This window comes from Rhipicephalus sanguineus, chromosome 6 (genome assembly GCF_013339695.2).
Source record: "Rhipicephalus sanguineus isolate Rsan-2018 chromosome 6, BIME_Rsan_1.4, whole genome shotgun sequence".
Taxonomy (NCBI): Eukaryota; Metazoa; Arthropoda; class Arachnida; order Ixodida; family Ixodidae; genus Rhipicephalus; species Rhipicephalus sanguineus.
In genome coordinates this window covers 9,154,620-9,169,288 of record NC_051181.1, presented here as the reverse complement: position 1 = coordinate 9,169,288, position 14,669 = coordinate 9,154,620, and the positions used below count along the sequence as shown (strand labels likewise).

General features: G+C 45.8%; 2 protein-coding genes across 3 annotated transcripts; one reads left to right on the top strand and one right to left on the bottom strand.

Moving 5' to 3' along the window:
- The first annotated feature begins 4,425 nt into the window (after positions 1-4,425).
- Positions 4,426-12,187, top strand: LOC119395592 (uncharacterized). 2 transcript variants are annotated; one of them, XM_037662572.2, is made up of 10 exons: positions 4,426-4,614; positions 7,865-8,054; positions 8,129-8,326; positions 9,178-9,240; positions 9,603-9,635; positions 9,753-9,812; positions 9,921-10,123; positions 10,334-10,493; positions 11,157-11,291; positions 11,702-12,187. In XM_037662572.2, exons 2-10 carry the CDS (start codon positions 7,865-7,867, stop codon positions 11,710-11,712), a joined length of 1,053 nt encoding a protein of 350 aa, XP_037518500.2. In that variant the 5' UTR covers positions 4,426-4,614; the 3' UTR covers positions 11,713-12,187. The 2 variants fall into 2 exon arrangements, with proteins under 2 accessions (XP_037518500.2, XP_037518499.1); XM_037662571.1 differs by lacking the exon at positions 11,702-12,187 and having other exon boundaries at positions 11,157-11,610.
- Positions 12,188-12,882: 695 nt separating this feature from the next.
- On the bottom strand, positions 12,883-14,093 carry LOC125758767 (uncharacterized protein K02A2.6-like). Its single transcript, XM_049416439.1, has 2 exons — positions 13,640-14,093; positions 12,883-13,370 (listed from the first exon to the last, which is right to left on the bottom strand). The coding sequence occupies exons 1-2, from the start codon at positions 13,943-13,945 to the stop codon at positions 13,065-13,067; spliced, it is 612 nt and encodes a 203-aa protein (XP_049272396.1). The 5' UTR covers positions 13,946-14,093; the 3' UTR covers positions 12,883-13,064.
- Between the last annotated feature and the right edge of the window lie 576 nt (positions 14,094-14,669).

The window sequence follows — 14,669 nt, the reverse complement described above, 5'->3', positions numbered from 1 at the left end:
GCTCTGTGAGGATTCCAGAGGGGTGTGTGCAGAAGCTGCGACTCGGTTGACATGCATGTTAGTTTGAAATAGAAGCATGCATCCATACTCACTGAAACTATTCACAACATACTGTTTGTGTAGAGCAACTGTATTTCTTGTTTAACTAAACTCTGACATTCCACTTCCTGAACCAACGAATAACAAGCGATGCAGTTCTAGTTGGTGACACATCATGATGAAACTGCAGCGTTCCCCATCTGCAATTTAAGTACTGCTCAGAAAATCTTCTGACATTGTGATGGATCCAACATGATACCTGGTAGAAAAATAATAGGGAAGCTGCGTTCAACTTTGCACTTTACTCTACTTATTTCTTTGATAAGATGCTTATATTCGTGTATATTTCATGTTACCTTGAGTATTTCGCTTCACTTCGAACTTAACTAATGACCTGTGATCATTCCTGTTGTTCACCAGTCACAACCACAATGGTTCCACAAATTTCAAAGGTCACCTCTGCAACTGAGTCTAGACCACTCTTCGTTGCGTTTTTCTCCCTTTATTACATGAAAATTAAAGCGTCGAGTGTCCTGTTCACATCACGTGAGCTTGCCTGCAACACATTTACCTGGAAGAAAACATGAACAGGGATAGCTGAGCCAAATGGTAGATTCGTCTCACTGCTTTTACAAAATGATATGCTGTAGCACTGCAGCACATTATGACATTGATCTACTTATGCTCCATGGGTTCGTCTACATGAGCCAAAGGCTATGACTGTTAGGTGCACTTTCTGTGTACATATATGCAAAAGTATGTGTGTGTGTATGTGCAAAAGGCAATGACACGACGCAGGGCAAAAAAAAAAAGAAGTGCAGGAAAAGGTGTTTTTCCTGTACCTCTTGTTTTCTTCGGCTTGCGTTGCGTCATTATCTTTTTCACAGTATGAACCAACTATTCGAACAACTTGTTTTGTTATGATATATTTCAATGCGCGGGAATGTTTAGCTTCATGCTGTTAGTCATAATCTGTACAACTCGTATGTGTACACTTATTTACGCTGATGTAGCACTTCTTTATATGCTTACCCTGCTTATGTGATTGTATTATGCTGTATTACACGTTTTCGTATCCTATTTATATTGTACGCGTGCTCGATGTACGCATTCCTGTATTCAGGTTTTACCACACCAGTATTTCGAATCTTTTTCGTTTTCTTTTGTTATTATTACCGATATTATAGCCCAAATATTGCTAGACGTGCAGCAATTTACGTTTCCTTCAATAAAATGTCATGTGAAGAAAGTTATCAGCGCTTTTTGCTTCTCCAGCGAGCGGCAAAAGCGGCTGCTATGCAGCCGCGACGGCGCCGCTCGGCACCATTCGCCATGCTACCACAGAGGCTACAACGAAGCAGAAAAACAACTACACACATTACGTACGGGCAGGGTTCTATTTGGTGTCGCACAAGTCTGTTGCCAGACTCGGGGGTCAATGTTGCCAGACTGCCGCCAGATTTGGCGGATAAATTTGCCCCTGCGGTTTTAGCTTTCCCGTAAGGCTTCTGTGTCATCCGCGGTGCATTTCGAAAGTGCCAGTGCGACATCGGCCGTTTTAATGAGCGGAACAAACGGATCCCGCGTGTTGCAGAACTCGGGACGCTTTTTTTCGCTGCGTGCGCCGTACAATTAAGATATCTGACTCGAAGTAGGGAATCCACGCGCAACGACTCGTTTGAGTCCACGTACGCGTAAGGGAAACTGAATTAATCGCGTCGCAGAAGCCCGGACACGCGTGTGCGCCGTGTTGCAATACATCGGACTCGTGTCCCCGAAGTACAGACTATCTCCGTAGCTGTGCGTGCCGTGTCGACTATGCCCAACGACGCTCACACTTCCGATCGCATCGCTCGACGGCCGATTAACCTTGCAAAAAAAAAGAAAATGGGACAGCGTCGCTTTGCACTGCCTCTGTGATCGGTGGGCGGATCACGGAGGCAGTGCATAACTATGTGAGGTGCAGAAAGCTTGCGATTGGATGCTCCCGATGCTGGAGGCAGTGCAGAAGCACGTTAGGTACAGAAACATTTCTGAGGGGGGCGGGGGGGGGGAGTATGAAACATACATACCACGGCTGGAGAATTGATGCACGTCGCATATATCAGTGCTAGCTACGCCCGTAGGCTGCTTTATCGCCGCTGCTGGACGGCACTGCTAGGTCTGAGCTGGTGGTGGGAGGCGCGCGACTCGTGGAACTGTAAATGGGGGGCCCTACATGGAAGAGGGGCTCCGCCCACAATAACCACAAACAACCAAAATTCAAATTAATGCATGTTTATTTTCTCCGGGCTTGAAAGAGCGCTATCAAAAAGTAACAAAAACGAATGAAAACAAAAAAAAACGCACACAGCAGGTTGACCAAGCTGCATTTGTCGCACTATCGTCTTCAAAGGGGATACCGGCGGGCCATGGCCTCGATGAGCCGAAGGAACTTGTCCTTCACGTTGGGACGTGCGTTCACGGACCTCCACCACAGCCAGGCGAAGTGAGAACGCATCAGAGCGGGAGTCGTTTTGTTGCCGTTGCGAATGAGTCGTCGTTTTGCTTTCTGCCACTCGCTTTCGATGCGTTGCGTGTTGGCGCCTGTTGCAGGGTCGATGAAGTTGACGCTGTGGTTCACGGTGTGCCATTCGAGGTTTAGCGGCGTCCCATTGGCATTCACAAGGCCGGGTATGCACCGGTATGCGGCCCACTCGTCACTGAACACCGTCGTGCCGGGAAGAACGTTCTTTGCGATCAGAGGACCAAGGGTGGCCGCGTCTCTTTTGTCGACCTCCAACAGCCTTAGCTCCTTCGTGGACACGCACAGCATGCCGAAAATCCACGGGCCCTTGTCTGACACACCACCGTAGTTGTTGCGGCGCCTGGGGGGAACATCGTCGCCAGTCTAAAGGCGGCCTCAGTTCGCCTTGCGTCGTCCGCGTGACGCGCACTAGGCACGCTATAGAGCTTCGACGTCACGCGCTTCAGGTCACGTGGCGTCGCGCAAGCGTCAGTCGCGCTCTCCCTCAAGTCGCCCGCTCCAAATATGGGCATTTCAGCGCGAGAAATGACCAAATATGGGCACTGCGATTTGAAGGGGAGCGCGAAGCTCTATAGCGTGCCTGGTGCGCGTCACGCGTCGACGACGCGCGTCGAAATGCTCATATTTGGTCAATTCACCTGTCGAAATGCCTTTATTTGGTGCGTTCTGTCTCGGCCGCCCTCCCCCGCCTTTCACATAGCGAGCCTTATAAAATGCCATAACGTTAGCAATGCAATTAACATTGTCCCCAGTCAGGAAGCGGTTCGTCATGGCCACGCCACGTATGGACCCCAGCATTCTCGAGATCGCAGACATCATCAGATACCCTGCCGCAGAAGAGGCCTTTCTTCGTGAATTTGGGCTGGTGCCGACGCCATCTGCTCGGCCCCAGGCAACCGGAACACTACAAGGGCGGTCCCAATGGGCCATGAATGTCCGTTGGACGTCCCGTCTAAAGCCGAACGTCCACGTCCAAAACCCGACGTCCGTAGGACATACAGCGGATGTATGTTTTCGGCTATTTCCGAACGTCCGTTTGGTCCTTTTCTCGGCCGTCCCAGGGATGTCCTCACTGGATTCATAGCGGATGTTTTCAACCCGGATAACCCAGGGACCGCCAAGGGACGTCGCCTCTGTCGCACCCGAGTACGTCGTTTTATCGCATGCATGTTTGAAAACATATATCTGTATGGCCTTATAGGTCTACGTTTTCGAACGGGACTGCATTTTGTCGTCTAACTTAGCGCAGCTTGCCATCAGATCTTTTGACTATGCATGACCGCGCGAAGGCTGAAACATAAATAATGAGTTGACCAACCGTGTGCCATTAGCGCTATTTTTACTGCTTTATTAACCTTTATTTTTCTCAGTTTAGCACCGAAGTTGACGCGCAGGTAGCGCAGGTAGGCGACAGCATTTTCCGTCATGTAGACTGCTGTCGCACAGTCGGCTGACCAAAATCGGTGCCGAGTCGGCCTAGTGTGAATGAGCCTTGAGCGCACAGCGGAGCCTGTCAAGCATGCGTCGGCGGGGTTTTGTATGCGTGCTGTTCGATCGTTCCGGGCACTCTCCAATTCTAGGTCACTCTACTTGCGTGTTTACAATTTGTTGCTGCGCGCCGCCATTGCTTGATCATAGTTGCCAACTGTTATAACTGCCACCGCCATCCATAAACGTAGGCCGCCACTGTTTAATCGCCACTGTTTTTCATTTCAGCTGCTAGTAAATTTGTTTTTACCGCATTTTATAACTTTAAAATTATGCACAGTGGAGTTATTACACTATTGAGCTCACGTTTATGTCGTTTTAAAACTAAAATTGCGTCTATCATCATCACTGCCATCACAGTAGCGCGGGATACACTGTAGGGGACGGCCGCCATTTCTTTTGTATGATTTCTTGGTAACGCGAAGCGGGCTTTTCAACAACTTCCTCTTCGAGAACTGCGTACCTGGCTTCACGCTCCGTAGAGGTTCTACACGACTGGAGATCCCGTGTCTGACTTGCGGCCGTGGACGAGCTCCTTGTCTGAGTATTACTTGACCAAGGTGAGCGGGACCGCGCGCTTGTCAAGGCTGCTATCCCTTGTATGCAACCAGCTGCTTTCTTGCTTGTAGTCGCTAGAAGCCATGTGACAGTTGTGACTATCAAATTTTGTTAGGATTTCTACAAACATGCAGAGGCCTCGCAAAAAGCTCGTTACGGAGAAGGCATCGCGGGAAGCAAGGAGGACACATCTGCTAATTGAACCCTTGTGCGCTGTGCAGGAGTGTTTGGGAGACAATGCGTGTGCGGCTTCCGCCACCCAGCCATGTAGAGGAGAGCCACAACGTTTGGCAGTTGCAAAACATGATGACTTAGCTGTGCATAGTGAATGTAGTAGTGCCTCGCATGAAATCGCCCATTTTGCGAATCGTGATGCCGATTCCACACAATCGTCAAATAGTTCGTCAGGTGATTCAGATGATTTGCCTGGAGCCTCATGTCAAAACTCGCATTTTTCTTCTGTGCCCGTTCTTTCATCACAAGAAGTAGCACCGCAAAAAGAAAGCTTTCGAGAGGCTCTGCGTCAATGGGCAGTTGAGAATAACATAAAGCGCAAAGCATTAAACCAGCTATTGAAGCTGCATAAACGTTACAGCATCTTTTCCGAACTTGACCTCCCTGATGACGCGCGTGCACTCCTCAAAACGCCGCGACTAGAAAACACCGAGTACTCCGTGGTGGCCCTGTCTCCGGGCGAATATTGTCATTTTGGTCTCGCTGCCGGGCTTAAACATTCGTTGAAGTTCGTGAAAGACCCTCCTAGTATTGTTTCGCTCATTGTCAATGTAGATGGTCTGCCCCTTGCAAAAAGCTCAAGAATGCAACTTTGGCCTATACAATGTAGAGTTAGTAACTGTGGTGAGGGCTTTGGGCCATTTGTTATCGGGGCTTATGCGGGGCCTTCAAAGCCGCATTCATCCAATGCCTTTTTGAGAGCTTTTGTTGATGAGTTGCAGTATTTGCTGGCGAATGGGCTTGTTGTGAATGGCAAGCCAATTGAGGTTTGTCTGAAGGCTCTTGTTTGTGATGCGCCAGCACGGTCTTTCGTAATGATGACCAAAGGCCACAGTGGCTACAATGGCTGTCCCAAGTGCTGTGTTGAGGGTGCATACATTGGAGGCAAGGTTGTGTTCCCCGATTCAGACTGTCCCCTCCGCACAAATGCTAGCTTCAGGCAGCAGCACGACTCCGAGCATCACAGAGGAACATCAATTCTTGTTGAGTTGCCTCTTGACACTGTGTGCGATGTTCCTCTCGACTATATGCATGTTGTTCTGTTAGGTGTTGTGAAAAAGCTTTTTTCCCTGTGGCTTTCAGGTCCTTTAAATGTTCGACTGGGACCACTTCAACGTCATACATTCAATCAGCAAAGCACTGCCTTGCGTCGCTACATCCCGCGTGAATTCCCACGTAGGCCTAGGGGTGTCGATGAGTTAGATAGATGGAAGGCTGTTGAATTTAGGCTTCTTCTGCTCTACACAGGGCCTCTTCTTCTCAACGGCATTCTCGCAGATGACATTTATAAACATTTCTTGCTTCTCCATGCCTCGCTGTCAATTTTGGTTAACAAGCAGTTGTGCAGTCAACATGCTGACTATGCCGGGGCACTCCTGAAACATTTTGTTGCCAGTTTTGCCCATTTGTATGGAAAAGAGCACATGTCGTTCAATGTTCATTGCTTGTTACACTTGTCTGATGACGTCAAACGCCATGGTGCATTGGACTGCTTCAGTGCGTTTCCCTTTGAAAACAATATGAAGCAATTAAAGAGACACCTTCACAAACATGGGAAACCATTACAACAACTTGCAAATAGAATGGCAGAGGCACAATCAGCTGCTTCTGAAGTGCCTTGCAGGCAACATGATCTTATTCCCAGACAACCTTGTGAAAATGGTCCACTCCTTCCTACATGCTGCCTTCCATGCTTCAAAACTCTGAAGTATCAAAATTTTGTGCTGGGCATAGAAGAGCCGGACAACTGCTGCATGCAGGGTGAACATATTATTATTGCAAGAAACATTGCTTCCATGAGGGGTACAGAAGAGATTTGCATCATTGGTCAAGAATTTTTGCATAAAAAAGATTTCTACGCACACCCCTTTGAATCTTCAAGACTTGATATTTATATTGTTTCAGGTCTTTCAGACCTCAAAGTGTGGCCTGTGAGCAATGTGCGAAAAATGGTCAAGCTCCCATGGAAGACGCAGTTTGTAGTAATGCCAGAGTTGCATACCATTTAGTATGTGTTCCAAGATTAGCTCATTTTAGTGTCGTGTTCTGTGCTTTTTCCTCGTAGCAGTGAGGAACTTGTTCTGGTGCTGACTTTTCCCTGAATACTCTTATTTGCCTTCACACAAGCTCTTGTATGAGTGTGGTAGCGAATGAGAGGCCTTACTGAAGTTTTTTTCTGGCTGCTGTAAAATAATTCTTCATGCCACTAGACCGTGCCACAATATTGAGGAATTTGGGCATCTGCAGCTGTTCGAAAGTATGTGTAGATCCTTTGTTGGCTCACAGCTGCTCGTTTCGATTCCCAAGAAATGTTGGTGAGTATAGATTGTTTTCCAAGCATCTTACGTGGGGATCCTTTAAAGCGTTTTAGCAGGACCATTGACAACAGTTCTATAAAAACTGTTGTGGCCTGTCATGTAGCATCTTATTTTGGTATCTAACACAGCGTTATTACTTGAACTTTGAAGTTGAAGTGTGGAGCTTGTTTTCTGCTGTTGACATGTAAACCTTTCATCTCCCGATTCTAAATGTCTGGCTTCATGTGCAAATACATTTCCTATGGCTTGTCAACGATGCTTTGACTTAAGGTTTTATCATGTTGCGATGAAGGCATTTTGGTACAAAATTTATTTTTGAACAGCCAACATGACTATATTTTTGTCGTATAAGCAGATGTCTGCCTTTGTAGCTTGCCAAACGCTGAGAGCTATAGCTTGACAAAGCTTGAAAAATTATTTTGAAACATGCTTCTACTAGGCCAGGTCAGTGTATTCTATGTTCAACTTAATTCTTGAGTAGCTCTCTGCTATTGTGTAATTGTGAAAGCCTGATCATGATTGAGCATGTAATGGTCACTTATATACATAGTTTCCATGGTACTATTCTTATTTGAAGCAACAGTGTGCTTATAGTAATGAAAATTTGTATTGTTTGCGAAGTTAAAATGCTTTCTTGACAAAAAATTAGGAAGTGCTGTTTTGTGCAATGGTGGCACTACAATTCAGAATTCTTTTCCAGATGAGCTATGCTATTGTGGAGTTCACTGCCTCTAAAGAGGTTGAAATTGTGCCAACTACTTGGGTCACCGGGAGCGTGTGCGTCTGGCCGCATAATGTAAAAGCAGAGAAGGCTGGGAAAATGGCAAAGAAGCAGCATCCACCACAGTCATGGTGGAAGCAGTATGAAATTGCTGTGAAAGGTTTGTTCGGTAAGCGCATTTCAGTCACCTTACGCCTTAAGCCAGGGGTGATTATATTGATCACATTTTGCACTTTGTTTCAGTTACCTATGAACATGCCCGGAAAAAGCTAAATGACATTCAGTTCGATTCAGACCTGGCCAGTGAAACTGAAATGCCTCCATTGAAGAGGCGTAGACGGCCACCAGCAGTCTGGAGTGACTCTGACGGTGAAGAGGAGGAGGAAGACTCTGCCACAAGCCAGCCAGGACTGCCACCTATCCCAAATAATTTTCCATCTGGTATTGTAAAATGTATTTGCCATTACTTTTCAAGATCATTGCATTAAGGACGTAGCTTTAGCCTTGCAAGCACTCAGTTGGTGCATGAGGCCAATTTTTTCTCAACCCTCTGATGTTACAATGCACCACCTCCTTTCTTTCATCTGCATTGAATATTTGGATACCAGCATTGAATAACTCCTCGTTAGAAGAGAAAAGCAGGCTGCTAGATGCATTCGTAGCTAGCCTGTTATTGACAATGCTCATGTTCCTTTATCAATAGGATTTTAAAATTTACAAAGCATATTTCCAAACAGTGAAATTAAAATGATGGGCGAGTGGGCGTGTTGGTAATTATTCATAACGAAGGTGGCAGTGCACGGTTGAAACACACAAGTAGGACGAGATGGGACGAAGTGCTTCGTCCATCTCGCTCTCCCCTGTGTTTCAGCAGTGCACTGCCAACTTCACAGTAAAATAAATGCAACGCTTGGAATGCTTTTCTGGTAATTTCACATTGAATGTCTAGTCAGCACTTGTTTTCGACAAGTGTGAACAAGGTATTTACCTTGCATGTACACTGAAACTTTGCTAGTTGCCCCTCTGGCATTTATTCACTTGCCAGAAATGTTTATCATGGAGTATAGCATGAATAGAATTGTGACATTCATGCAATTGTAGCAGATTGCTACAAAAGAAATTCATTCTGCAACAATGAACTGTGGAATTGTAGCTTTGAAGTTCAGTATAAATACTGGAGCTTTTGTAAGTTTGTTTTATATAGGAGTATACTGTGCTCCACAGCCAGTGTATGGCTGCGATTAATGCTAATAGGAATCATTACGTGATGGACTACACGTATTGCTTTCTAGGAATAACCTCGAGTGAAGCAACAAGTATGCCCACATTTGGCCAGGGAGACAAAGGCACAGCAGGTATTCTCACACATATACAGCTGTCTCGTTACAAAATTACGATTTACGTGCGTATTTATTATTTTTTGTGTGTAACGAATTTAGCAACTTTCTGTCGTTCTAACCTATAGGTTAGAACCACAGATAGCTGTAAAGCTTCTTAAGAGCCATGCATAAATGAATTCTCAAGCATTGTAGAAGCAAGTGGATGAACCAAAATATGTTAACCTCCATAATTCAGTTTTATAATTGAACTAGTAAACCTTTGCTATCGGTAATTTCTTTGCTCTGCTAGGCTCTTTGTCACTATCTGTTGCACATCAGAATTTCTAACAAGTAGAGCGGCTCTTGTGGCTCACTGCTCTCGTTCTTCGACACTGCAGGGACCCAGTTGTCAGAGACAAACTCGCCACAAGGTACGTCTAATAACCACACTGTTGATGAAGGTATGTGCCAGATAAGGGAGGTCAAAGTTAAATAAATCATTAGCCAGTTACTCGAAACTACTAATGAATTGAAATTGTGCTTTTCAGGTGAACAGACAGCGCAAGAACGGCCACGAAACTCGCCTCATGATTGTTGTGTAGAGAAGAGTACGCACATTTTGAAAGATATGAATGCAGTTTTCAGTAAAATGGTTTGCTTAAAATGTTCTTGAACCCTACTAAGTTTTAATAGCGTTTATTTACAATATTTTTCAGACTTCCAGCGGCATGTGCTACGACTGCTGAACACGCTTCGCTTCATGCTGGAACAGCAAGCGGACACCCTGAACAAGTTGTGCGATATGCTTCCCACTTCTTCAGTCACCGAATGCGCAGAGCTCTTAGGCCATCCGCTAAGCAGTCTTGAAGAACTACAAGAGTTCGACGACAAGCTCGATGCTGGAAAATTTAAGATCCTGGTAAGGGGGTTATTTTTTTTTTCAGTTCATCGAACTCATAATGAATATTCAAGGTGTTAAACACTGCTGTTTTGCAATATCAAGAATGTCATGGGTTTTTCGTACATTGCTTACTTGCTTTATGACTTAATACTCTTTTTCGTATTCTAAAACATTCACATCATCCAACAAGTTTCTTTGTTGAATAGAATTTCTTCTCTTTGTACACAGGTTCATGAGTTGGCACAGCTTGGTGGGAAAGATGCCTACTGGGCAACAAAAAGAATCTTGTCATACTGCATCACAGACGAGGTTGCGGCACAATTTTCCTGGAGGGGTCGAAAAGGAAAACTGAGCTTCTCCGCCTTGAAGATTGCTAAAGCCATAACAGGTGTGCTGTATAATACATCTTACTTTTGTGTTTTACACAGAATTAGCCTTCCTCAGGAAAAACAAAAACATGCTCATTGGTCTGTTTTTTTTAAGTGCTGCCCGTTTATCTATTTTGTAAGTTTGCAGTGTCAGTTATCACTATTGCTATTGGTTGCATATTTCAGCACTGCAAGGATGCTGCAATTTCACTGTGCACTTAAATTTTAATGTTGGCTAAAGAAGCCTACATGGTAAAAAATCTACAATTTGGTAGCACTCTAAAGGTCCAGGCTTAGCTTTAGAGGCTAAAAACTTAAAATATTATAGTTTGTCTGGTAAAAAGCGAAGGGCATAAATAAAGTGTAAGATCACTGTGCAACCTTTCAGTGCAAGGCAGTGTGAGGTGATTGAAATAGCAGCCGAAATAAAAAATGTAAAGCAATCATTTGATTGTTTTGGCTCGTGTTCTGCCTCGTTATCATTTGAAAAAGCAAGTGTCACTGATGTGCCCAACTCTATTCAATATAACAAATCTATTATGTGTGGAAGGACTTCGAGTAGGCAGTAATTTATTTCTCAATTTTTTGTAGGCTCAGCAGACTGTTTATGACTCTTGAAATTTGTATTTTCACCAAGACAACTGTTATTGTTGAGATGATTTAAGGAATCTTGTAAATTTCAGATGCTGCTCGCAAAGCGCCAAACGCAACCGCTGCCGACGTTGAGGCCTCTATCAAATCGTGGCTCCGACATGCCCCCGAGCGCCTTGCCACCAGGTTTCAGAAGTCAAAGCAAGGACAACTTGAGCAAGCAGCAGGTAATGGAATTCACATTGTCGCATCATGTAAAATCCTGAACAGTGCACAAAAATGTATGTTGTGCCTGTATTCCAATGTGTAAGTGTTCTAAGCAGTCGATATGGTGAAATCTGTGTTGAGCTTGTGACCTACCTTTATACTCTTTGTATTATCTTCAGCCAGGCTCCTGTACACTGCACAAACTAGCTCGGAAGAAAGGCCCCAAAGTTCCTTACTTGTTTTACCATCTTTGTTGCTGCCCTTGTCCACATGTTTGTCCTTGTTCTTAGTTGTGTAGAAATGTATATTCCCACTTAGCAGCCGACTGAAACCATGCTAATGAGATGTTACACAGTATATGCCTATAAAAATCCCATTTCACAAGTAGCGTCTGACAATCGTCTTTGTCATGGCATTTTTGCTGTTTCAGATACTGACTGAAACTTTCGCCACGGCCCAGCTTCTGATTCCCTGGTCGTTCTGGGGATATTGATGGCAGCAGATTGAACTTTTAGATGTTTTATGCCCTCACTTTGTCATAGTGTTGTGATGCTCCAGAGCTTCTGGTCTTTATGTTTAAATTTAATGTCTTTAAATGTTTTAGATGTATGTCTCATGCACTCATCTTTTAGATGCTTTAGAGGTTTATTTGTATATGTAGAAGCCATTGAATTTTAGCCATGTCCATTTGTACGGATATTGTTGTGCTTGTCAAGAATTACGGCTGTGACAGATTCATGGCATTATGTTTGTGAATTAAAGTGCCCTTATTTATTGTTTCTGGTGGCAAGAGGCAAGTTTCTCATCATATTGTGCTTTGCAGTTGTATACTTTTAGTACTTGGTATTGTCTGTGTTAGGTTTACTAAAGTATACTTTCCTAGAAAATGTTTAAAGATTTGAATTGATCTGCTGATCACCCCCAACATTCGAGGTTTTTTCAGACACACTAGAGCTGGTGACACTACATCCACTTGCAGGCTATTGGGCTTAAGCATTGGAGATAGGCTTTGCAGTGCTTGTTCTGTGAATGCAGGAGCTGTTGTACTGTGATAACACAAGACCAAATCCCACTGTTTTTTGCTTGTTTTTGCTTTACTGTGAATAAAAATGAAAGCTGTAACATTGTCTTTTCCTAGCTGTGCACCAGTATGATAGGTCTCCTTCAGGATCGATGCCTTAATTCTTTGTGTGTTGTAGCATTTATTAAATATTGCAGTAAAAACACATAAATGCTGCAGCAACATTGAATATGGCACTGACCCAAGAGGTTGACGACCACATCTGGTGCCGGCATGGTACGTCCAATCAAATTAAAAAAATCGATATCCCTCGGACATCCAATATTAGCAAAAATATCTGTCCAAGGGATGTCCATCGTCCATGGGACATGGATGTTTGACGTCCATGGGACATTCGCTGGATGGCCACCTTGGTTGCGCCTTAAGCTCCAACGGATGTCCGTAGTACATCCGGAGGATATGTGCGGATGTCCGCAGGACATCCAAATGTCCACTAATTGTTGTCCGCTGGATATCCGGTGGACATTCATGGCCCATTGGGGTGTTACGTTTTGCAATAGACGTGCCGAAAGGACCAGACAAGTTCCGGGTGAACGACGTTTATTGACCCATGCTTGTGGGTTCGTGGCTACGGCAAGAAAGAGCGCCGATAGCAAGCGGCACTCCGCTTTTAACACCTAGCGGCGCATGCGCACTTCGCAGAGTGCTCTTATCAATGGAGCGCCAGCCGACACAACACCACCTCCCCTTCTTTTTAATAACGCACACAAAGTCATTCAGAGTCCAGCTTGGAATCTATCTGGTGGGCGACGATTTCGCATGGGGTAGCGTCTTGCCTCGGCGGGTGCTGGTGTTGCCTGTGGCGTAACCAGAGTCGCCCTGGACGGTTTTGGAGTCGGAGGAACTGGTGCGTCGCCAGTCTCAGGAAAAACCAGGAACTCGCTGGTCGTAGCTTCGCCAGCTGTTCCATGCGTAGGGGTAACGTCCTCTGCAGGTCTGTGCAGCACCTGATCCTGGTGGCCACGCCAGGTGAAGGTGCCCCTCTGTGTGGTTGCACGCACTTGGAAAGAGACAGGACCTGTTTGAGCAACAATCACAGCGGGAGTCCACTGGTTTTCCACAATAATTACGTGCTAACACGTTGTCGCCTACCAAGAAATGACGTTCGCGACACGGACGACTTAGTGCCTGAGTGCACTGTCTGTGGGCTACTCTTTCCCCCACGGAGGGCCTTACGGCATCTAGCCGACTGCGTAAGCGTCGTCCCAGGAGCAATGCGGCTGGTGATTCACGCGTCGTCGCATGCGGCGTGTTGCGATACGACAGCAAAAGTTTATGCAGCTTTACCTGCAGTGTCTCTCCTGTGCAGTCTTTGCGGAGGGCGTTCTTTAAGGTCTGAATGAAACGCTCTGCCAGCCCATTGGAGCTGGGGTGGTAGGGAGCCGTGAAGACGTGCCGTGCCCCCATTGCCTGCACGAAGTGCTTGAACTCCTGCGAAACAAATTGAGGTCCATTATCGGAAACAATTGTTTCAGGAAAACCAAAACGTGCGAAGAGCTCGGTCAAACAACGAATCGTGCTTTCTGCAGTTGTCGAGCGCATTTCGAAAACCTCTGGCCATTTGGAATGTGCGTCGACCACTACTAAAAGCATAGTATTCTGAAAGGGTCCTGCAAAGTCTACGTGAACACGCTGCCACGGTGAAGTCGGCCATGACCACGGGTGAAGAGGTGCGCTGATTGGCGCGTTACGTTGCTCTTGACAACTAGCGCATCTTTTGATGCGAAGTTCGAGGTCCGCCTCCAGCGTTGGCCACCACACGTAGCTGCGCGCTAGTTCTTTGTTGCGCACGATGCCGGGATGGCCGTCATGGAGTTCGTCCAGAACGAACCCTTGCAGCTTTGCAGGGACGACTAATCTTGTGCCCAGCGTGACACATCCCTGATGCACCGTCAGCTCGTTGCACCTGCGAAAAAAAGGCTTCAAGTGCTCATCCGTGATCGACGTGGGCCATCCAACATTTGTGAATTCCTTCACTTGACAAAGAATTCGGTCTTTACTCGTGGCAACCGCGACATCTCGACTTGAAACAGGCAACGAGTCCAAGCGCAACGAATAAAACGCTTCTTCTGTTTCTTTGGTTTCCGCTTCAAGATCTGGCAGCGGCAGACGCGAGCAGAAATCGGCTTCCGCGTTCTCGCTTGATTTGTTGAAGATAAGATTGTACGAGTACGCTGCCAACGTCACGGCCCAGCGTTGCAACCGAGCAGCCGCGATGGTGGGAATTCCAGTTGCCGGGCCCCATATTGTTTGAAGAGGCTTATGGTCTGTGACCAAGGTGAATGAGCGCCCATAAAGATAGAAGTGGAACTTCTTT